Here is a 24,168-nt window from a genome sequence, read left to right on the forward strand (position 1 = left end):
AAATACATTAGAATACAGTGCGAATAAATAGAATTGATCAGAGACCCAGTTACCCACATCTCACTATCACAATAACAGCAACAAACACGCGGTCCATTCACGCCGCAGAGCAGAAATACGCATATCAATCAGCTATGATTAAAAGCACAAGAAAACCACGAGATAATCATAGGACTAGTATAAATACAAGGATCACCATATCTGCAATATCAGCCGTCAAATTAAAAAGAAGGATGGCAGTATAGGCTGAGTTTAAATCGACTAAATACCCATCTGTAGCTCAGAAAAGCCACTCAGATCTGCGTGGAGTCCATTTTATATTTCTCAGTCATAAGCACAACAAACATTCGAGTCAAAGAGATAAAGTTACAGACTCGCCGGAAAGAATGACCCTTCGTGTTCACAACTGAGGGTGTTGCCCTCTGTAGTACAACCTTGGAAATAGTTAAGTCAATCAAGCTAAAGCTGATACAAGCTCTTAGCAACACGGGAAACATCGCTTTTTACGAACATGGTATATTAGCATGTCTCAGTAGGTTAGATATAGGTGTGAGTTATTGTTATTTGCATTTTATTCCTGTTTATGTTGAGTTAAGATAGAGTTGTCTCGGTAAACTATTCATGAGCAATCTAGTGGACTGTACGCCACCAGTATCGAACCGGGAGAGAGGATTAAACTAGAGCCAGTATATATGCTAGGATGTTTGTTGCATGATGCATGGATTTCAGCTGTGAGAAGACGCAAAGGAAGACGTCGAAAGTAGAGTAGGGTTTTTAAGTGTGGTGGCAGGCAAATTCATGGATATGTACCGGTCGTCGAACCGAGGTTTGTTTATATGTGAGGCTAGAGAATTGCCTGTGGATATTTACTGGGGCTGAGATGCAGGCTGTGAAAGCCGTGGTATTATATTTAGAGCTGTGATGATGATGAGATAATGTACCGGCCTGTTAAATGTGAAGGTATGTAAGGCTGTGAGTCATATTTGCTGACCAGATTTGTGTTCTTATCTGTAGCACTGGGAATGTTGTCAAGCCCGGATGCACTATTTGCTCTTTCCCCAGGTAGTCGGTGACCCTCGATTCAGCTGTACGCTGGTCAGAGAAGGGTAGTGAAATTTTTACACATAGTCCCGTTATGTTTGTGAATGGCCTGTCCACAAAGACCTAGTTAGTTGTTATTTATTTTGCCAATCAGCTCATTTCCCTGTCGTGTCTAATGCTACTGCTATGATGCATCTACATGAGATATGTGACGTCCAGTGCCCGAATATGTTGGGTTCTTGACCAGACAGCTCTATCAACTTTAGTGCATATATTTTGTGTGCTTCATTTTCCAGGTTTTGTTTATTTCGTGTTGTGTTCTTGTATGTTGTGTCCAGTGTGTTATTTTCTTTGTTGTAATGTTGCCATTTGTTCGATAATGGGGAGACATTGCCCGATGCCTGTTTTGGGGAAGAGTGGTTCTGACCTTATCTGTGGTCATGGGTTCAGACCCGTAGAGTAGTGTCTGTGACCATTTTAGAAGGGTGATTCTAATGCAGTCCTGAATAGGTACTTTATATGCTTGTGTCCGAGTGATCAGAATATGTATGTAATTTTGGTCATTACTAGTGGATCGGGTATTACTATCGCATATTATGAACGGTTTAGACATCGACCCCTCGGGCAAAGAACTAGGGACTTAACAAAGAGCGCAACCACAATATGTAAATTTAAATTATTTCATGCAACAAAAAACTCTCTTAATATCTCGGGTTCGTTTCCCGCATTGTTTCTAAACGATTTGTTTGATAAATGTTATTTATGTAAAAAAAATCGTGTGATTTTTCTTTGATTGATACAATTAGAGGCTGGTTGTTTTATTTGATTACTTTCTTTGTTTAGTATGATTTCTATTTATATTTTTAGTTTAATAAATACATTTTACCCGATTTCTTGAGTTCTCATTCACTAGATATATGTACGTATTTGTTGTCTATATACTTTGGTGTATTTTATATTTAGATATATAGTTTGCTATTTGACGCTATTCGGATGCACCGCGCGCTTCTACCTCTCAGCTAGGCCGAAATTAGGACAGGATACTGTACATTACAGTAATTTGAAATTGAAGACATAGATGGAAGAAGGGCGTAACTCAAAATACACACTTTTGAGATAAATGAGTTTAAATAATTGTAACATCAAACACTTTTCTCAGAAATACAGAATTTTGGAATATTATACTTAACTACATTCTTGATTATTTCATAATATGTACATCAAAAACATTTATAAATTTTGTGGTTTGTTGTTAGTTTTTATTTTGGAGTTACGCCCTTATTTCATTTTCAAGAAACAATTTCAGTGAAAATATTAATATTATCTACATTGTTGGAAGTATGTAGACAAGTTTTACAGGTTAGAACATTTGACAGGTCACAACATGAAATCTTGTCATGAAACATAATATTATAACTCTGGCTTCCTGACACAGTTCCTTCAGGAAAATAACGTAATATGACATACTTTTGAATTGAAAACTTAAGTCCTTTTGTTTGTGGTGTTGCAAATGGCACTGGGCTGAGAACGGCAGACCATTCGGATAGTAAGGATTTGGTATCCGAATCATCTGAGGTTTCACTTGGTATATATTCACTGTCATCTGCTGAAATATCAGATGTTTCTCCTCCCGAGACTACTCCTCCGTCAGCCATTTCGCTTCTGATGAGTGATGAGTGCTAGCTAGCCGTAAGTCAGCATTGGAGTGTATTTTAAGTCAGGCACGAGCAATGTTTAGAAGAACGGCGCATCTCAATATAGCATATCACACGCCAGCTATTGACACCACCGAGAAGCCATTTAGGTAGTATCTAGAAGAATCTCCAAGGAACGTATTTATGCAATTTACCGAATAACGACATAACCTGACTTAAGCCCTTCTTCCATCCATGTCTTCAATTGGCTCTTCAAGAAGTTGCTGGTTTGTTGCGTAGGTTTTATTTATTGGTGGTTTATATCTTACATACCCTCCCCTCATTTGTGCAAATAGGTTTTCCGTTTCCTCCAGAATGTTTTTCAGATTTCCTAGAAAGCGCCAAATATTTGCTTGATGTACTGCAACTATTTGTCCTAATTTGGAATGGAGTCCTTCCACTACACTGTTAGTCCTCTGGCGCCGATTTAATTCCAGTTCATAGATATTCCAAAATATGGACCAGGTTTTTTTTTTTTTTTGGTATGATTTCTGTTGTAGGAGTTGTAGGAGCCGACATTGCAATCCTCAAAGCCAATGAATGTGGTATAACTAATGAAATTTACTATTAACGTTCTAAATGTAACGACCCGTGTCCATAATTATAAAAGCAACAATATATTCTCCCTTGTCGTGAAAAATGACATTCTTAGTTTCATGTTACCGGGCAAGTTGGCCGTGTGGTTAGAGGCGCGCAGCTGTGAGCTTGCATCAGGGAGATAGTGGGTTCGAATCCCACTGTCGGCAGACCTGAAGATGGTTTTCCGTGGTTTCCCATTTTCACACCAGGCAAATTCTGAGCTGTACCTTAATTAAGGCCACGGCCGCTTCCTTCTAACTCATAGGCCTTTCCTATCCCATCGTCGCCGTATGACCTGTCTGTGTCGGTGCGACGTAAAGCAACTAGCAAAAAAAAAAAAAACTTCATGTTTGCAGACAGATTATGACGACGGAATGAACTGCGGAAATTTAATGCAAAGAGAAGCATTGTTGTTGAACAGACATTCTATGAACATTACAAGCATCGTCTCACTACCGCCGAGAAAATAATAATATAGGTACCAATTTGATTAGCTGTTGCTATCCTGATGAAGCCCCTAAAGGCAGACCCTCCAGCAAGGGCGCGCAACATCTGTCTTGTATGGGATACTGCGTGCTCATTTGGTGAAAGCTAGTGTTGTATGTGGTGCATGAGTTGCAGGGATGTTGGGGACCAATCAATCATCACTGATCTGCATGTAGGGCTGTCACCCAGGTGGAATATTCCCTAACATTTGTTTAAATATTATTTTCTTAATTAGGCCTAATTACAAAGAAATTCGTCGAAAATGTCCCTTGATAAACTATTCCAATCCCTAATCCCTCTTCCTATAAATTAATATTTTCCCCAATTCCTCTTCTTGAATTTCAACTTTACCTTCATATGTCTTTTCCTACCTTAAAAAACTCCACTCAAGCATCTCTCCGCTGACAGCTTGGAACATACCACTGAAGTCGATCAGCTTACTCCCAAATCTTGGCAGCCCAAAGTTTGCGACATTTTCTTTTGTCGGAAGTCACGTAGAACAAATTATGTTGCCTTCCCCTTTGGATCTTTTCCAGTTCTCGTATCAAGTAATCCTGGTGCGGGTTCCATGCACTGGAACCATACTCTACTCTTCGGCCAGGTAACTGGCAGGAGGCGACGTGGGAGAGCGCCACTACGATGGTCTCATAAAATTAAAAGGAGTGTTGGTTCGATTGTCACAGCATGCAGCAAAGCTCAGGATAGAACATCGTAGGAAACTCTCACAACGAATATCAAGGAAGTTCACGACCCTCAGCAATGAAGGAACGACCAAAAAAGAGAATTAAAAAAAACGCATTTAAAATCTCCAAGGAGATGCTTAAAATTACAGCACGTAAGACTTCACTGTAAAATATCCAAACTAAAAAACTAATTTTGAGTGGCTTTTTATTATTATCGCCGAAGAAAAGGAATGATCATTTTCTCGAGACATGTGCGATTTCGAATGATGAAATTAATTAAATTATTAATCACCATATACTAATTGTGTGAGTCAATTTATATTGAAAGGCGGACCCCTACTGACCCTGTTTCCTCAAGGTTGTTAAATAATTACCGTAGTAGTCAATACGGATCTTAACACAAACCTAAAATGGTCAAGTTCATTAATATTTTCATGTGTAATAAAATCAATCTTTATTAAAAGAGGATAATATACGTCACTTTCATCAAAATGGAGGCATGTATGGATTCTTAATCCATATTAATAAATACATCGTTCAATGAAAATATGATGCAGGCATATTTATCATTTAATACAGTACCGGTAATAAGAATTCATTTCAGCCAAAGTGGATATAAAATGTACATAAATTGTACGAAATTTAAACTATAAATGTTTTGACACTCAGAAACATAGCCCTGTGTAAGTAGGACATAATATTTTGTTACTCGATGGATGAAGTGCCCTCTTGTTTTGTGTCCCCTATGATGTTTTTATTTGCTCGTCGTTGTCGGAAAAAATGACGCAGTGAAAGTGATTAATTATTTTTAAGGCCTCCTTGTGAATTAAAACTTTTTCTGAGTCGTTCCGAATTTCAATCATTTAGGTTGATACACTAAATCGGGTAGATTGCTGTCCCTTGACAATATTGATTGTCACTTTGTGCAGAAATACGTCAGATATCTTCCGCTTTATACAAGTTAAGATATGGATCCTTTCTCAGATATGTTCACATATAATACACGCACAGTTGTCGTTCGCTTCGTGGAAAGAATGGCTTCTGCATATCGTGTGGTGATATCCATGGACCGTCAGCGACGTTACGAAATGGCGGAGCTCCTGGTTCGTGCCTGTCGAGGTCTGCTTCATCGTTGCCTCCGTCGTGTAAAATTCTTCCCAGATATCTTTTATTTTCTTTATTTGCCAGTCTATTGCCTTTTATCCAACTGGGAGTGTAGGGAAGATCAAGTTTCATTCTGAGATCTTCTATCAAGAAGGTCTCTCAAGCAAGCGCGTACACCAGCTTGGAGAGAGTCTGTTTAGATCTTCCTTCAAGAAGCGAGCCATTTAAGAGATCCTCAAAGTGTCGCTCATGGTTAGATATAATGTGGTATACATGCCTCCTTCTAACTGAACGCACGGAACAGATCCGCTGTGAGAATAACACCCACGACATCCCCTGCATGTCGGAAAAAGAGGCTAAAAGGAGTTCGAGGGGTTTTAACTTAGGAGCGTGGGTAGGCAATTACAGGGCCCTGGCATTGCTTCCGCTTACTTGTGTCAGGATCCTCACTTTCATCTATCCTGTCCGAGCTCTCTTAATCAACTCTTGTTGTTTTCCTACCCTGATTGTATTATAGTTAGCGAAACATACGCAGTCTTTCATTGCACGCCCTTGTCATTCTCAGGCCGATTGGCCTACCTTTACTCAAAGTGTCAGACCCTTTCCATTTCTCCCGCTTATTAGAGGATGGTTGCCCAGTTGTACTTCCTCTTAAAACAATAATCACCCCGTCCGCTGTGCTCAGCACTGCTGTTCTCAACGGTTCACTGCAGCTAGCTGACATAGCCCGCATTTATTGATATTTTTGAAGAGTTTTTAATGATCTCATACAGCTAATAGCAGTGCCGTTCCACCTTTACCAACCATGAGAGTTTACACTGGAGCTAGTTCTAATCAATAGAAAAAAAGATTATGTTAAAACCACTTTCCTTATGTTGTTGGTTACAACATCTACTCCAAGGTGAGCAAGAGAAGGTACAAAAAATCGAGGTAAAACGCGAAGACAGTGATGATAGATCTGATAAAGAATAATGTGAAATATTGAAAATGTTAGATAGAACCCTCTGTGGTTCAGGCGGCAGCGCGCCGGCCTCTTACCGCTGGATACCGTGGTTCAAATGCCGGTCACTCCATGTGAGATTTGTGCTGGACAAAGCCGAGGCAGTAAAGGTTTTCTCTCCGGGTAGTCCGGTTTTTCCTGTCATCTTTTATTCCAACAACACTCTCCATTAACATTTCATCTGTCAGTCATTTATCACTGTCCCAGAGGAGTGCGACAGACTTCGGCAACCGGCGCATTTCCTGTCCTCACCGCTAGATGCGGGCTTCATTCATTCCATTTCTAACCCGGTCGAATTACTGGAAACAGTCTGTGGATTTTCATTTCATTGAAAATGTCAGATGTTTATAAAACACACTTCCGAAATATAGTTTGATTGATGTGAAGAATAGGTATAATAAAATTCCAGATGTATAATTGCTATTGTGTAAATGGCTGCCATACATGCTTTTGCTGCAGTTACAGATATCAATCAATCAATCAATCAATCAATCAATCAATCAATCAATCAATCAATCAATCAATCTATCTATCAATCAATCACCACATCTGCACTTAGGACTGTCGCCCACTTGGCAAATTCTCTATCAACTGAATAATAATAATAATAATAATAATAATAATAATAATAATAATAATAATAATAATAATAATAATAATAATAATAATAATAATAAGCAATTTTGGATATCAACGGATCAGTTCAAGTACGTAGGAATCATTTTTAAAGTATACTAAGTTTTCCCTCTTATATGAATGCCACTTTCTGAATTCAGTTTCGAATCAATATTCACGTGTAATTTATTTGCATAAGTCATATCAATGAAAATTTATTCAGAACCGTCTATTAATCTTTTGTACTAGACATACAAATATGAAATTGTGTACCTTGTCATTGGGGAGTATAAATATAGTAATAATAAAAACAATGATAATAATATATGTATGGCCTCAGCTACCCTGTGCAGGCATTTTAATTCGATGCAATTTACGCTACATACGTGACAAATTCGGGTTCTACTTTATTCTACCAGATGGCAAAGCAAATCGCATATCTGGTGGGCGATCTGTGGCTGAGTTGGAATTAATTTTGTCAAGTAAACATCTTCCAAACATATTTCCCTTACATGACCAGGTGACTAAGGTAGTGAAATGCTTAATGCAACTGAAATAGTTTCTTTCACAAAATAGTGATCTTGTAATATATCCCGTACTTTCGTTTACTTCATCTTACCCTACCCAGTTATTTCTGGGATAGCTGGAGCCACCTAGGTTCATTTTGGTTTTGGCCGCGGCCTCAAAGTTCGGATGCCCTTCCTCACGTAACATGATTTTTGAGACGAAAGTCTCAACCTAGGATCAGCTTAACCATAGAGCTAATCAAAACGCCTCTCCCGCCCCATGACTGACGCAATTCTATTTTGAAACCAGAGTATCTGTCCCAGTAGTTCTTTACCCAACTACGTGTTAAATATTTGTATTGATTATCGAATTTACATTCTTGTACAAATGTATGTGGTAATTACAGTTTACAGTGAAAACTTATCGCTGTGCTGTGATAACTTACTTGAAAAGGGGACGGCATGCTATTACTTCGCTGCACTCGTTAGCTTTCTAATGTGGAGACACACTTCCATTAGACGGCTTAACGTTTTCTACTGCTGACGCATTTAGAAAATCCCTTACTGTTGAAGGCGTAGGACTCACTCACGCAATGCCCTCATTTGTATTTCTTTCCCAATGAGTCATTAAAATAATCATCAGTCTTTAGAGCAGTAAAGTGGACGGTGATTTTCTTTGTAAGTTTGGTTCTGCGGGGAAATGTTAGTTTATTTTTCTCTTTTAACGGAGAATACGTTTTCTCGGAGGAACTGCTTGGTCTAAAGCGACACATGGGCTGCGATATCAAGAGCTGTACTGCGCATGCGAGTATTCTGCCATGGTCGTAGTTACCATTAGCCATTGTTAAGTATATAATACCTGTTTCGTTTATCTATTTCTACATTAGGTTAGGTCCAATAAAATTATCCCATTCTTTCGTTTGCCTGGAGGAGAACTGGGGAACCACGGAAAAGCACTTCGAGGATGGCTTAAGTGGGAATCGAACACATCTCTACTCAGTTGACCTCTCGAGGCTGAGTGGACCCTATTCTAGCCCTCGTACCACTTTTCAAATTTAGTGTCAGAGCCGGGAATCGAACCGGGGCCTCCGGGGGTAGCAGCTGATCACGCTAACCACTACATCACAGAGGCGAACGCTGGTTGCGTATGTTCGGGAAAAAATAGGGGCAGCTCTAACCACCCGATATATAATACGTATAATGAATATTACGCACAAGGACCACGGTAGCACCTCTTGTGGGGATCGAACCCACGACCTTCGAATTAGACGTCCAACGCGCTTTCCACTGCGCCAAAGGGGTTTGGCTGTCGTGCTACATGTACATAATAGACTCGAACCCCAGAATTCGCTTAGGAGATTGACTCAATACCTATGAATTAGAAGTTCATTTAAACCATTTCAAAATCCTATCTGTAGATTATCATGATATATACCGGTATGTACTAAAATGCCTATCGTCAATCCTTGCAATTGTATGTGACTATTTTAACGTAATATTACAATTTTCACATGTGTCCAGTGAAGTTTAAAGATAGTACAATGGTGTGCTGCGAGACAATATGTACGATTTCTTTAATTTTGAGGCATAAAGTAAAATGAGTCCACCTCTGTGGTGTAGTGGTTAGTGTGATTAGCTGCCACCCCCGGAGGTCTGGGTTGGATTCCCGGCTCTGCCACGAAATTTGAAAAGTGGTACGAAGGCTGGAACGGGGTCCACTCAGCCTCGGGAGGTCAACTGAGTAAAGGTGGGTTCGATTCCCACCTCAGTCATCCTGGAAATGGTTTTCCGTGGTTTCCCACTTCTCCTCCAGGCAAATACCGGGATGGTACCTAACTTAAGCCACGGCCACTTCCTTCCCTCTTCCTTGTCTATCCCTTCCAATCTTCACATCCCCGTACAAGGCCCCTGTTCAGCACAGCAGGTGAGGCCGCCTGGGCGAGGTACTTGTCCTCCTCTCCAGTTGTATCCCCGACCCAGAGATTGAAGCTCCAGAACACTGTCCTTGAGGCGGTAGATGTGGGATCCCTCGCTGAGTCCAAGGGATAACCGACCCTGGAGGGTAAACAGATTAAGAAGAAGAAGAAAAAGAAGAAGAAAGTAAGATGAACAGTGTTTTACAGAACATTCGTTTTAGTAGTAGTCCCTCTGAATTATTTTTAAGTCCAAAGCGTTTTCACTCCACAAAAAGGATTCGTTTTACTCTATTTAGGGGCTGCCTGGTCGAGGCGGTAAAGGCGTTCTCGGCTCACTCGGAAGGACGTGGGTTCGAATCATCGTCACGAAGTCGTAAAATTTAAGAAACGAGATTTCCACTTCCTGAGGTGCACATGACCCTGAGGTTCACTCAGCCTACACCAAAAATGAGTACCAGATTAATTCCTGAGGGCAAAAGCGGCCGGGCGTAGAGCTAACCACTCTACCCTATCAAGTGCCGAGGTTACGGGTAGTGGAAGCCTTTACATTCCACCCCTCCAAGGGCCTTCATGATCTGTACGGAGATGACTTTGCTTGACTCTATTTAGTGTTCTTATTTGTGAACATGATACTCTTGGGCTGAAGTTATTTCATCTTCTTCCATTAAAATATCAGTACCCGCTACTGAGATCGAGCCCACGAGTTTTGAATTAGGAGTCCAGTGAGCTTAAAGCAGTGTAACGGAGAGTGCTTCACAGTTTAATTTGTGTACATAATACGTATGGACTCCCGCAAGTATCATTTCCTTCCACTAAAATTTCAGCACTCCTTGTGTGAATCAAACCCACGACTTTCGAACTAAAAGGGACTCGCTGACCTACGATTGAGTAGTGTAGGAATTTGTCACATGATGACCGAAGGAAGAGATTAAGGTAATGGTTTAACTCAGACAGGATTGCTCTGAGAAGAATCAATCTAAAGTTATTCACTCCTGAGATGAAATTTGGCGACCTATCATGTAACATGTTCGACTAGTTTTGTTAGGGATCAGAATTTACCTGATTCGGGTGTAACTAATCGTCCTTCTTCCTTACGTTAAGAAGAAGTGATCAAACATTAATGCATTTAACAGTTGTCCTTGGATACTGTACCCGACAGGGACATGAACCGAAGACTGGTAATTATGGGGACGCGCATTTCTTTGTCCGGCAGCGAGTTCGCGGGAACTCATAGCTTGGGACGCCACGGGTGTGGCTGAGCCGCGGAATTCCGAAGCTGAATATAAGGAGAAATCATCCCCACCTCAGGTTGTTGCCGAGGGGGAGATGTACAAATTTTAACATCGAAATATGGGAACCATCTTTAAGTTAGCATGACCAACTTCGTCCTCTATAATGAAACAATTATCGAAATTTATAATACGGCACCGCATTCTGATTCAAAAGAGTTTATTTAGACTGTTTGACGTCCTTATTGGTAATAAGCCTCTGCTAAAAGATGGAATACTTGGTTACGTAACAACGGAAAGTTACTGGGGCCATGGGGTTTATCTCTTGACACTCACTTGACAAGGGGACTCCTGTGAGCGAAGGGGAAGTTGGAGAAAGATAATTACCACGAGAGATTACACGATCGGATTTCGCACGGGAATGTCTTATTTATATTATAAGATTACTGGTCACCTTATTGTTGCAATATTATGCCTCTGATTCGCCGAGAACATGCTGTATACCAATTTTGAGAGGGGGAAGTCTCTTATTTATTATAAGGCTGCAGAAGCGTCATCCCAGGCACTTCCGTTTTTATTCTCGCGAGGGACGGACCTATGTCCAAATTGAGCTCCGTGTTTCTTTGTCTTGTGTACTTTTTAAAACAGAAAACTTATAAAACAGCTTAATTCGAGTGAAATGTGAGGTGAATTAATACACGAGGTACAATTAAGTGCGTGATTAAACTTTGGCAAGTCTTGAACACAAATGTCAACTCGTAAATTTATTACTTCTTTTCGCTATTTTCTTTACGTCGCACCTTCACAGACAGGTCTTATGGCGACGAAATTTATTATTATTATTATTATTATTATTATTATTATTATTATTATTATTATTATTATTATTATTATATCGGTCACCCGAGATAACAAAGGGGACGTATAATAATACAAGGACTACTGCGGTCTAGGATACAGGGTTGAGTTGTGAATAATTTGTACGGGCCGTGTCGTAATGTCCTGAAAAGTCCCCGAATCAAAGAAAATTATAACTATATTACTATTTATAATTTTCTTTGATTCGGGGACTTTACAATCAAAGATCGGGTAGGTTTGTGCGCGGTGACGCAGACGTTCGGAAAGAGTATTAACTGTATGTGTATCTGTGCCTAGATAACTGAAGATTACCGGTACCAAGGACGATGGATATTAACCGGCGCAGTCAGCAGATGGAATCAGCGGTAATGAACATAGGCATGAGCAAGCACTAAATCCATAGGATGGGTCACCCAGCTGACCAAGGTGTTATCCAGGTATAATAAGGCTGAGTAATACCATTCTTTTTGCATGACGTAGGGGTACGGGTAATTCTTTATAAATCTGTAGCTATTAACTAAGTGGGAGTTTAGTTTTAAATGTGCCAAGGCATGGCTCAGAGTTTTCTTTTGTAACAAGTCTGAGCGACTTAACTTGTAAATGTGGGTAAATTTATTTGTGGGAAGATGTGTTCTTCTTTTAATTTATTTCGGGGTTTACGTTTCTCTATAATGGTTTTCAATATAATGAGTAGTTTAGATTTTGGGATATATGACGTAGGGGGAGCTGGTATTTAACCGGCGGACCTACCGTGCATGCTGAGTAGTTTTAGTGTACATTAGGTTGCGTGAAAGAAGGAATGCAACTATGAGAATCGCCCAGAAAACCGCGCCATGACCTCCAATGAGATATTTAGCTAGGGACTTTTTTCATTTTTATTGTGCTCATTTAACGTGTTTTGATAACTATAAGGTTCATTATGCTTTGAACCGTGTGAAATTATCATTGTGCTTGTTGTTTTGATTAACGCGTGTGGTTGTTATGACGTAAATATTAAGCGATGGATTAATGACTATGTAAGTCACGTAGGCACATCAGGTAGAGAGTAGGCCCGCTTAAAACGATACATGATAATAATAATAATAAGAATAATATTAGAAGCCGGCGTTTTGATATTCAGATTTCTGTGTTTGCTTCGTTACTATCGAACCAGCTGTGTGTAACATTGTGTGCTTGTCTGCTGACCATTGCGTCAGACGACGAAGGTAAGGATGATTCGAAGTCAGGTCTCACGGTGTGAGTTATTGATGTTAGATCGTGTTGGTACACATGCGGATGCTTGTGAATTGAGAGATGAATTAGGAATCACTTCACTGTAATGAGGAAGTTATTTTATGTTGTGTTTTGATGTGATGTGTTATTTTAAAAGGGACGATTTTATTCTCACCTGACAGTCCCATTTGTCACGCCCCTCCAGCTGAGAGGATGGTGGATGAGGGAGCTCGGAGTTACGAGCCAGCCTCCTAGTATTTTTGTGCATCTTTGAACACGCACCGTGAGACTGTAAATCTTTGTGTCCTTGCGGGTAGACTTTTGACTTACCTCCTTAGCTGATTAGGGAGACGTTGGAAATATATGACCTGGTTTTCTTTCTTTATTAATTTTCTTGCAAATAAAATGATTAGTAAGGCCTTCAGGATCCCTGGAGACATTGTGGACGCCGCTTTTGGTTCTGGGCTTGTGTACAGCAATCTCACAATGTTGGGACAGATGACTTGTGTCTGAGATGTATTGTCTATTTAAATTGTGTATTTCTCATGAGTGCTTATTTTGTATTGTATTCGTGATGCCATTCAGCGTCGACAATGGTGTTCCCCATTGGTTCGGCGAATTTGTACATACGGGTAGGGTTTGATCCGTACCAAAGACCTCTGAAATATATTTTGTTTGTATTATATTATGTAAAGTTATTCCAGTGGCAAATTAATTTGTGTTAGGTTAGGTGTCACTCAAATTTGTTTACATTTGAGTATTGTAATTTTGTTTGCCCAGTAAAATTTGGAATAGCTTCAGTGATTAATGCTCAGTATTCCGTACACGTGAAGTCACGATATAGTTTGGTAAAATACGGTACTCAGTCTAATCCCTCAAACATTATGTTTTTCAACAATCCGCAACGATGTAAAATCGACTCTTGTATTCGCTTGTATATGTGTGCCATTCTTCATCATCGCCAGGAATCAATAAATTCCTTTGATTTGTTTTAAACTTAAAGAAATATTTTGTTATCGAAACCGACTTTCAACCTATTAGGTCGTGTTACGTATATTTAGTTGTGGGTTCAGATCCCACTGGTGTCTGGTTGGCCAGTTTTGTTCTGTACTTAACATCTCTTCAACATGTACTAAATGTACGTAACACGACCTAATAGGTTGAAAGTCGGTTTCGATTACAATACGGTCGTGAAAATTCAAAATTCATAAACATTTTGTTCTCATTCAGTTATATGACACCCGTCTTCTCCTACCCTTTATGCCGCTAAGTTATTTTTATTTTGATGCCCACTTCTTTATAACCCATTAAGCGACGCTGGTGATCTAACGCAGGAGACCGAGCTCGATAGCTGCAGTCGCTTAAGTGCGGCCAGTATCCAGTATTCGGGAGATAGTAGGTTCCAACCCCACTGTCGGCAGCCCTGAAAATGGTTTTCCGTGGTTTCCCATTTTCACACCAGGCAAATGCTGGGGCTGTACCTTAATTAAGGCCATGGCCGCTTCCTTCCCACTCCTATCCCTTTCCTGTCCCATCGTCACCGTAAGACCTATCTGTGTCGGTGCGACGTAAAACAACTAGCAAAAAAAAAATAACGCAGGAGACCCTAGGGGTAGGGGTGGGTGCATTACCAACGTTTATAACATTTCACAGAACATATACACAAAACTGAGTTAAGAAGAGAAAATAAATCAAAGAATACAAAATAGAAAATATTGGAAGAAAAGAAAAGAAATCATCATTCTCAAAGCAAGTTACCTCCGTTGAACCCGATATTCTACTTCATGACTTGATTGACTCAGCGTTCTGTTAGTCTCTTTTTCATCTGCTCTTCAATCAATCAATCAATCACCACTGATCTGCATATAGGGCAATCGCCCAGGTGGCAGATTCCCTACCTGTTGTTTACCTAGCATTTTCTTAAATCATTGCAAATCCATCACATTGGGAGTATTCCTTGAGATCTTTGTCTATTCATTTTATTCCTGAGCGATGATTTTTTCGAGGTGTCTTCTTGCCGACGAACTGGATGACGACATTCATCCTCCACGGAGAACGCTATAAGCCAGTCTGCCATAGCAGAACATTTCTACAGTACAGACCATGAAATCCTTTTTGACCAGGTGAAGGTCATCGCGCTTGTAAAAGACTTCTATGCTCGTCTTGTGAGGGAAGCCTTAGAGACAGAGCTGCGCCCAAATAACATCAACAGGGAAGACGGCTTCAAGTCATCAAATACATGGAGACCTGTACTGCAGAAATACATGCATAAGACCACCATGGCACAGCGGGGCGCACTCAAACTGTCGACAGAGGGCGGTCATCAGTAACGACCCTCCCAACCACCACAGCACAGCGCCACGATCCTTGAGTCCAGTTAGTGGGGTAGGCCGTGGATAGTATGGGCATGTCTTCCACGTTCCTTCGGAGAAATTCTTTGCTCACTGTCGGAGGCAAAACTTCACATGTCCTGATGAAGGCCAATGCAATTTGGCTGAAAGCTTGGCTTTATTATTAAATATATATATAGTGGCTTTAATCTAGTTCATTTATTTCTTTATGTTAATGTATCTATCGTTTAGAATTACATTTTCAGTAACAATTTAAGCTGGTTTAATTTACCTAATTAAATATACACTGGCGGAATATGAAATTCTAACACCAAGAAGACATCAGTTTAGAGGAATGCTATTTACGCTAAGCAATTGTCTAGGTAACTTATTTATTTGACTAAATTTTTGAGGTTACATGTTCAAGTATGCACGAGAAGACATGCGACATGGTGGTACACTAATAACAGCTTTAGTCACCACGATTTTGAATGCAAGCATGCATGCATTGTGTTGCACGGGTGCCGTACGTCATTTTGTGTGATGGAGTTCCACGCCTGTTCCACTTTGTCAGCCTAATCCGCAACGGTAAATGCTGGTATTGGATGGCACTGGATTTGTCGTCCCTTAATGTCCCATATGTGCTCAATAGGTGAAAAGTCTGGAGATCTCGCAGATCAAGGCAACTGGACAATGCTCTGTACAGCATGTTGGATGACAGCAGCTATATTTGAAGGCGAGTGTTATCCTGTTGGAACCCCCCAACTGCGAAAGACAGGACAACCGGTTCACTCACCAGTCTGATGTACATATCCGCTGTCAAGGTTGCTGAGATGTGCTCATGTTGTCAAACGAAATCGCTGCCCAGACCATAACGCCTGGTATAGGTTAGGTGTTTAAAATTTAAAACATCTTTGGTCTTATTGAAAGGAGATTAACATACAATAGAGAAAAGCGTAACTGATCCACCTTTTTTCATTAAAAAGTACACTGACTTAGCAAATGTCATGGGATAATCACCTAATAGCGTGTGGGGCCTCTCTGGCCCTGCGAACTGCAATGAGACGCCGTGGAAGTGAGTCGACAAGTCCCTGGTAGTCCTCTGGACGCAGCTGACACCAAATCGTTTGCAGAGCGGCCGCCAATGCTGGTCTGTTTGTGGGTGCAGGATCCATGGCACGCAGCCTGCGTTCCAGGACATCCCAGATATGCTCGATAGGGTTCATATCGGGGCCCCTGGGTGGCCATGGCAATCGTTGGATCTCCGAAGCATGTTCCTGGAACCATTCCCGGGCGACGTGGGAGCGATGTGGCGGCGCGTTATCATCTTGAAACACCGCAGAACCGTCTGGGCGCTGGAAGGCCAAAAATGGGTGGAGATGGTCTCCGAGCAGCTCAACACACCGCGTACCATTCTAAGTCTCTTCCAGAACAACTAGGGGGCCCATTCCATACCAGGAACAGACCATAACAGAGACACCAGCGCCCTGGACCACACCTTCGAGGCAGGCGGGATCCATCGCTTCATGTGGTCTTCGCCACACACGGTGCCTCCCATCGGCATGGTGCAGTTGAAATCGTGATTCGTCCGACCATATCACGTTACGCAATTGTTCCAGTGTCCATCCCAGGTGACTGGTGACAAATGCGCGTCGTTGTGCCCGATGACGTTGTGTTAACAGTGGCACCCGTGTGCGGCGCCGGCTCCCATACCCCATAGAACCCATGTTCGTACGGATTGTCCACTAGGAGACGTGTTTAGTACGGCCTGTGTTGAATTGAGCCATGATTTATTGCACGGCTGCCCGTCTGTCACTATTGACAATCCGTCTCAGATGTCGCCGGTCACGGTCATCGAGGGTGGCTGGACGGCCGGTCGTTCGTCTGATGTGGACGGTGACACCCGCATTCAACCATTCACAATACACCCTGGACACGGTTGATCGTGTGAAGCCGAATTTCCGCACCACTTTCGAAATCGCACTTTCCATCCGTCGGGCACCGACCACCATACCCCGTTCGAATGGTGCCAGCTACGACGACGTTCCATGTTACATCTGTCACATGCACAGCGACTGCTCACAAGATCTCCTATACAACTGCCGCTGGCACAGGGGGCGTGTGGTGCGCAGACAACACACCTTTGCATCAGTGCTCCGCTATCCCATGACATTTGCTCAGTCAGTGTATGTTGTTAATAAAATGACAACATTTTTGTTTAGAACCGGTTTCGATGTCTTTGGACACCATCATCAGCCTCTGTGGATGCGTGGTAGAGTGTCGGCCTCCGGATCCCAAGATAGCGGGTTCAAACCCGGCAGAGGAAGTCGGATTTTTAAGGGCGGAAAGAAGTCCATTCGACACTCCATGTCGTACGATGTCGGCATGTAAAAGATCTCTGATGATACATTTGGTATTTACCCGACAAAATTAATTAAATCTCAGCCATAGACGCCCAAGAGAGATCCGATTTACTCTGTCTGCCATCTAGCGGACCTAGAGTAAAACGGAACGTCGAAATTGAAGAGAAGACAGCCAGATGGCGTCAAATCGAAATGTCTGAAAACGGTAGCTGAGCCATACGATTATATATATATATACCATCATCAGCCAAAATAGGTCATGTGAACAAAGATATACATGTATTATAATACATATTACGGACCCTTAATATTAAATAACATAAGTTAGATGAAATAAAAAGTGACGGTGCTTAAAAGTCATTCTTACAATATGTACAAGTTATGAACTTGTTGGTCAAATTATAAAATGAATGTGAAAATATCAACAAATGTTTAAAAATCTTGACACTTTGTAATGGTTAAAAAGTCCTGAGCGTGGCGTTACTAAACACTGGACGAAAATTGAACATTGACACCAAAGAACTGATGTAGCATGCAGTTTCTCCGCAAAAACATTGATGATAAGATAAAATATGTAAGTTTGATAGTGGCTTGTAATATCAGTTCATAAGATGAAACCGTAAGATACGAGGCACTTAAACAAGTGGACCTTGGACAGACACTACAGAAGAGTAGTTATATCGCCAGAAATTTCTCGATCCAAAGCGGAGCCTAAAGTATGAACAAAGAAAATTATGAGTTAAAAAGACATAATCGAAAAAGGACTAAAAGGTATAGTGTTTTGAAGCCACAGAGAGTTTGGCTCCAAGCGCTCACCTTGCCTCCTCCTTACCAACCTACGGCCATCACTGGCAGCAAGACAGAAACGTGTCTCACCTGAGAACACAACAGATCTCCATTCCGTCCTCCAATGAGCTCTAGCTTGGCACCAATGAAGTCGCAGATGGCAGTGATTCGGAGTTAGTGGCATGAACGCTACAGGCCGTCTGGCTCGGAGCTGATCCTCAAGTAATCTATTTGTTACAGTTCGCTGTGCCCCTCTGGTGCCAACTGAAGGTGTAATGAGTGCTGCAGATGCAGTACGATCCGCCACAGCCATGCGGCAAATACGGTGGACTTTCCTTTCTGCAATGGCCCGTGTGTGGCTGGACCCCGATCTTCAAGAGACAGTCCCTTCCCGTGACCATTAGTTGCCAGCACCGATGCACTTTGGATACATCCCTGCCAAGTCTTTCTGCAATATAATGGAAAGAACGGAAAGAAAGGAGATAGGGATCTGCGCTCAGGTGGCCTTAAACCGCAGTGGTACGTATAAATTAGGACATTTGTTTAGAAGGGTTATACTGAGGTATATTCAGGGAAACGGGGTGGTTTAGGGAGCGGTGATAAGGGTACAGGGTTCTGGAAGTCAAGTAGGGATGACATTAAAATGTTAGTGTTGGAACTGTAGAAGTATTGTAAAGAAAGGAATATAATTAAGTACTTTGATATATATTTACCAGATATTGTAATATGAGTTGAATCATGGCTGAGAATTGATATAATGGATACAGAATTTTTTTCACGGAACTGGAGTGTGTATCGTAGAGATAGGATAGGAATGGTAGGAGGGGGAGTGTTCATTCTGGTGAAAGAAGAATGTGTAAGCTACAAAGAAGTTAAAGATGACAAACATGAAATTCTAGATGCATGGTCCATTTCTAAAGATAACAGGCAACTTGATGTCTTTGTAGTGTACAGACCGGGAACGGGTAGCGCTGACGCTGATTCAGATTTATTTGATAAGATAATCAGCTATGTGGAAACGACATGGAAAGGAATGGTGATTGGAGCGGGAGATCTCAATTTACCAAATGTCACTTGGGAAGGTAATGCGTTCGACAGGAAGCATGACCAACAAATGGCAAATAAGTTCATATGGGAAGGACAGCTGATTCAGAAAATGATTGAACCAACTGGAAGGAAGAATATACTGGATGTGGTGCTGTTAAAACCAGATGAGCTCTATAGAAAAACCGAAGTAATAGATGGTATTAGTGATTACGAAGCCGTTTTCGTCGTAGTTTAAATATAAAGTGATAGAAAGGAAGGTCTTAAACGTAGGTCCAGTAGGCAATATCATATGGCTGATAAAGCAGGCATGAGGGAGTTAAGTAAAGTAATTATGATCGGTGGAAAACGATAAATAAACGTGTAAACATACTCTGGGATGGGTTTAAAGCAATTGTTGAGGAATGTGAAAACAAGTTTATACCTTTAAAGGTGGTAAAGAATGGTAAAGCTGCACTTTATTATAAGAAAGAAACAAAGAGACTAAGAAGAAAGTGCAGATTGGAAAGAAATATCGTTAGAAATAGCTGTGGAAGTAAGCTCTAATTGAAGGAACTTACTAGGAAATTGAATCTAGCAAAGAAGTCAGCTAAGGATAACATGATGACAAGCATAATTGGCAGTCATACAAATTTTAGTGAAAAATGAAAGGATATGTGTAGGCACTTCAAGGCAGAAACAGGTTCCAAGAAGGACAATCCAGGGCTCATTAATGAACAAGGGGAGTGTGTATGTGAGGATCCTCAAAAGGCAGAAGTATTCAGTCATCAGTATGTAAAGATTGTTGGTTATGAGGATAATTTCCAGACAGAGGAGGTGACTAAGGCTTCTTCTTATTCTTAATGTGCCATCTTCTAGTGAAAGTTAGCGGTCAACATGGCGATCTTGAATTTGGATGCAGCGACACGGAACAGAGCCATCGTGTTCAACCCATACCAGTCTACGAGGTTCTTCATCCATAGAGTTCGTCGTCTACCAGGACTCCTACGTCCTTCTATTCTTCATTGTATAGCAAGCTGCAGGATTCTGTACTTACCACTCCGCATTATATGGCCGAAGTATTCCAGCTTCCGTCTTTTAATGGTCAGCATGACTTCAGTCTTTTTTTCAAGTCGATCCAACACCTCGGAATTCCGGATTCTGTCTGTCCACGAAATGCGAAGCATCCGTCTGTACACCCACATTTCGAATGCTTCCAATCTTTTCCAGAGGGCTTGAGTAAGTATCCAGCCTTCCATTCCATAAAGTAACGTGGGAAAGACGTAGGCACGGACCAGACGGAGCCTTAGGTTTAGTTGTAGGTTGCGGTTGTTGAGTAGTTTCTTCATCTGCATGAAGATGCTTCTGACATGTTCAATGCGGACTCGTATTTCTTGGCTGCAGTCCCATTTCTGCTTGATATAACATCCCAGATACTGGTATTGGTGAACCCTAGCGATGGGTTCATTGTCGAGAGTGAGCTGCACGTGGACGTCTTGCCGTTTAGATGACCATGAACTGGGTTTTCTTAATGTTTATCCTCAGTCCTCTGTTGTTGCAAGCAGTTTGTCTAATAATACTTGAAGGTCTTCTGCGTTGTCTGCTAGCAATACCGTGTTGTCAGCATAACGGAGGTTGTTTAGACATTCCCCATTGATAATGATGCGTATGGTAGACGGTTCTTCCAGAGCTTCTGCAAGGATAGCCTCTGAGTAAATGTTGACGAGTAGAGGCGATAATACGCAGCCTTGTCGAACGCCACGGCGGATGTCTATTTCTTCTGACAAGTTTCCCTTAATCTTGACTGCCGCGCTCTGACCCCAGTACAAGTTGGCAATAATCCGAATATCTCGGTCGTCAAGTCCAGTGTTCTGCAGAATTTCCATCAACTTCCCGTGATGGACTTTGTCAAATGCCTTTTCGTAGTCTATGAAACATGCATAGACATCCTTGTTCATTTCCAAGCAACGCTGGACAAGTACTTGAATACAGAAAAGTGCATCTCTAGTCCCAAGACCATTCCTGAATCCGAACTGTGTTTCAGTTATCACTTCTTCACACTTAGCACGGATTCTGCAATGAATGATCTTTAAGAATATCTTTAGGATATGGCTCATCAGACTGTTGGTTCTGTGCTCTTCGCATCGTCTGGCATTTGGCTTTTTGGGGAGAGAGATAAAAGTGTACTTAAGTCAGTCTTCTGGGATTATTCCAGTTGAGTAGATTTTGTTGAATAGCTCTGTCAGAATACTGATACCATTGTCGTCCAGGAGTGTAAGGTTCTGCATGCATTTCATCAGGTCCAGGTGCCCTTCCATTCTTCGTTTGGCAGATGACACGCCTCACCTCGTCCTTCAAAATGGCAGGACCTGTGTTTGTCTCGTTCACGCCATGTTCGTTACGTCTATCATCGCTGAACAGTTCTTCAATATATGACTTCCAGACCCTGAGTTTGTCAGTGATATCAATCACAATGCGGTTGTTCTTATCCACCAGAACATAATGCTCTCTATTACGATATAACCCAAGACACTCCTTTATCTTTTGTGTAGATTAAAAGTGTCATCCTTTTGCTGCAGGATTTCTACCTCTTGACATGTTTCTGTCATCCACTGTTCTTTTTCAGCCACAATCTTCCTCTTAATTTCTTTGTGCACTTGGTTGTATTTATTTATCTCTCGGTTTTTACATTTCCGCCGCTCATCCATGAGTTCCAGTATATCATCGGTCATCCACGGTTGTTTCTTGATCTTTTTATCACGTGTCAAATGTTGTTTGCCCGTGCCTGTTAGAATCTGTTTCATTTCTGACCACAAGACTTCTATACCTGTATCAACATTCATTTTATCGAAACCTTTCGATAGGTCATGCTGAATCCTCTTACGAATCTCTTCATTCTTGATCTTGCTGATGTCTATCCTCACAGGCCTCATGGTCTTACGAACTCTTAAAGCGCAGTTGGATGCATGCCACCACAGGGTTATGGTCTGATCCGATGGCTGCTCCAGGGTAGGTTTTAACCGATTTTAAACTGTCGCGGAACCGCTGGTTGACCAGAATGAAATCAATCTGGTTTCGGACGATGTGTTCTGCAGTATCTTGAGGTGACTTCCAGGTGTAGAGTCGCCTGGCTGGCAGTTTGAACCAAGTATTAAGCACGACAAGATGTTCTTCCTGGCTGAACTGCACTAGCCGACTGCCCCTCTCGTTCCTAAAGCCCAGACCAAATGGCCCGACTGTGTTACTGACTCTGCCTTTTCCGATCTTCGCATTGAAGTCTCCGAGAATGATGTTCATCTCATTTGTTGTGATGTCCAACACACTTTTGACCTGACTGTAGAATTCCTCCACTTCAACATCGTCTTTGTCAGCTGTGGGTGCGTACACTTGTATGATGTTGACATTGACTGGACTGCCCTGGAGCTGCAGTAGGGCTATTCTGTCTGACTATGGTACAAAGTTTCGCACAGCACGGTTTACAGCTTGCGACACGATAACAGCCACCCCTTGACGGTGATTGGTGTCGTCATTTCCAGCATAGTATACAGTGTGCTCGCCTATAGTACACTGTCCCGAACCTGGCCAACGCATCTCGCTGATTCCCAGGATGTCTAAGTGCATCCTCTCCATTTCGTGGATGGTATTACCAATCGTTCCTATTTCTAACATACTTCGTGCATTCCATGTTGCAATCTTGATAGCTGACCCGGAGATTCTAAGCACCCAATGACCATCTAAGGTCTGCCGGGGACTGAGGACCGTGTTTCTTGTGTTTTCAGCCATGTTGATTGTACTAGGAAAATTCATAATGCGGTGGTTTTCCTTTGCCTTCCGCATCGCAGTATCACATCCGTACCGCTGTTCCAGCTCCGCATGTCACTATCTGATCTTGAGCCCTTTTGGCGCGTGAAGACTTCTTCGGCCTCAAGTCACTTCTGTTGAAGCTGCAGCCCTCCAACAAGATGGGTTCCAGTGGCATTTCCTCCACTGAGGGCCATCACCCTCCCTGGGGGCAGCTCCTCCGTCCGAAGCCGTTGACGCCCCCAGGGGAGCCAGTTTAATTAACCACCGCCTGACATTCGGCATGGAGTCGCTGGCTGCATGGTTTACTCCGTTACTGTGGCAGGAGAACCTGGCCTGACTAACCTGACTTATGCTAAAGAAGTATTAAAATTTACCTATGATAACAATGGCATTTACAATAAGATGCAAAAGTTGAAAACTAGAAAAGCGGCTGGAATTGATAAGATTTCTGGGGATATACTAAAAACAATTGGTTGGGATATAGTACCATATCAGAAGTGCTTGTTTGATTATTGTTTGGTTGAAGGAGCTATACCAAATGAACGGAGAGTTGCTATAGTAGCCCCTGTGTACAAAGGAAAGGGTGATAGACATAAAGATGAAAATTGCAGGCCTGTCAGTTTGACATGCATTGCATGTAAACTTTGGGATTATGTTAGACATGTTTGCGAAATTAATAATAACTGGTCCGATAGAAGACAGTTCGAGTTTAGGAAAGGTTATTCCAATGAAGCTCAGCCTGTAGGATTCCAGCAAGATATAGCAGATACCTTGGGTCCAGGAGGTCAAATGGTCTGTATCGCGATTGATCTGTCTAAAACATTTGATACGGTGGATCATGGGAGACTACTGGCAAAAATGAGTGCAATTGGACTAGACAAAAGTGACTGAATGGGTTGCTATATTTCTAGAAAATAGATCTCAGAGAATTAGAGTAAG

The 24,168-nt window shown here is 41.7% G+C and overlaps 1 protein-coding gene and 1 non-coding gene across 2 annotated transcripts in view; both read right to left on the bottom strand.

Annotated features, from left to right (window-relative positions):
* The window catches only part of LOC136858952 (angiotensin-converting enzyme), a 135,830-nt gene extending 122,639 nt beyond the window's left edge, over positions 1 to 13,191 (bottom strand). The window contains exon 1 of the mRNA XM_067138663.2: positions 13,099 to 13,191. Within this exon, the coding sequence (XP_066994764.2) occupies positions 13,099 to 13,191 (93 nt within the window). The remainder of the gene's footprint in view (positions 1 to 13,098) is intronic.
* Positions 8,938 to 9,010, bottom strand: TRNAR-UCU (transfer RNA arginine (anticodon UCU)). The gene has a single exon. It is a non-coding gene; the product is annotated as a tRNA-Arg (tRNA).
* Positions 13,192 to 24,168: the final 10,977 nt, after the last annotated feature.

Source organism: Anabrus simplex, chromosome 1 (assembly GCF_040414725.1).
Source record: "Anabrus simplex isolate iqAnaSimp1 chromosome 1, ASM4041472v1, whole genome shotgun sequence".
Taxonomy (NCBI): domain Eukaryota; kingdom Metazoa; phylum Arthropoda; class Insecta; order Orthoptera; family Tettigoniidae; genus Anabrus; species Anabrus simplex.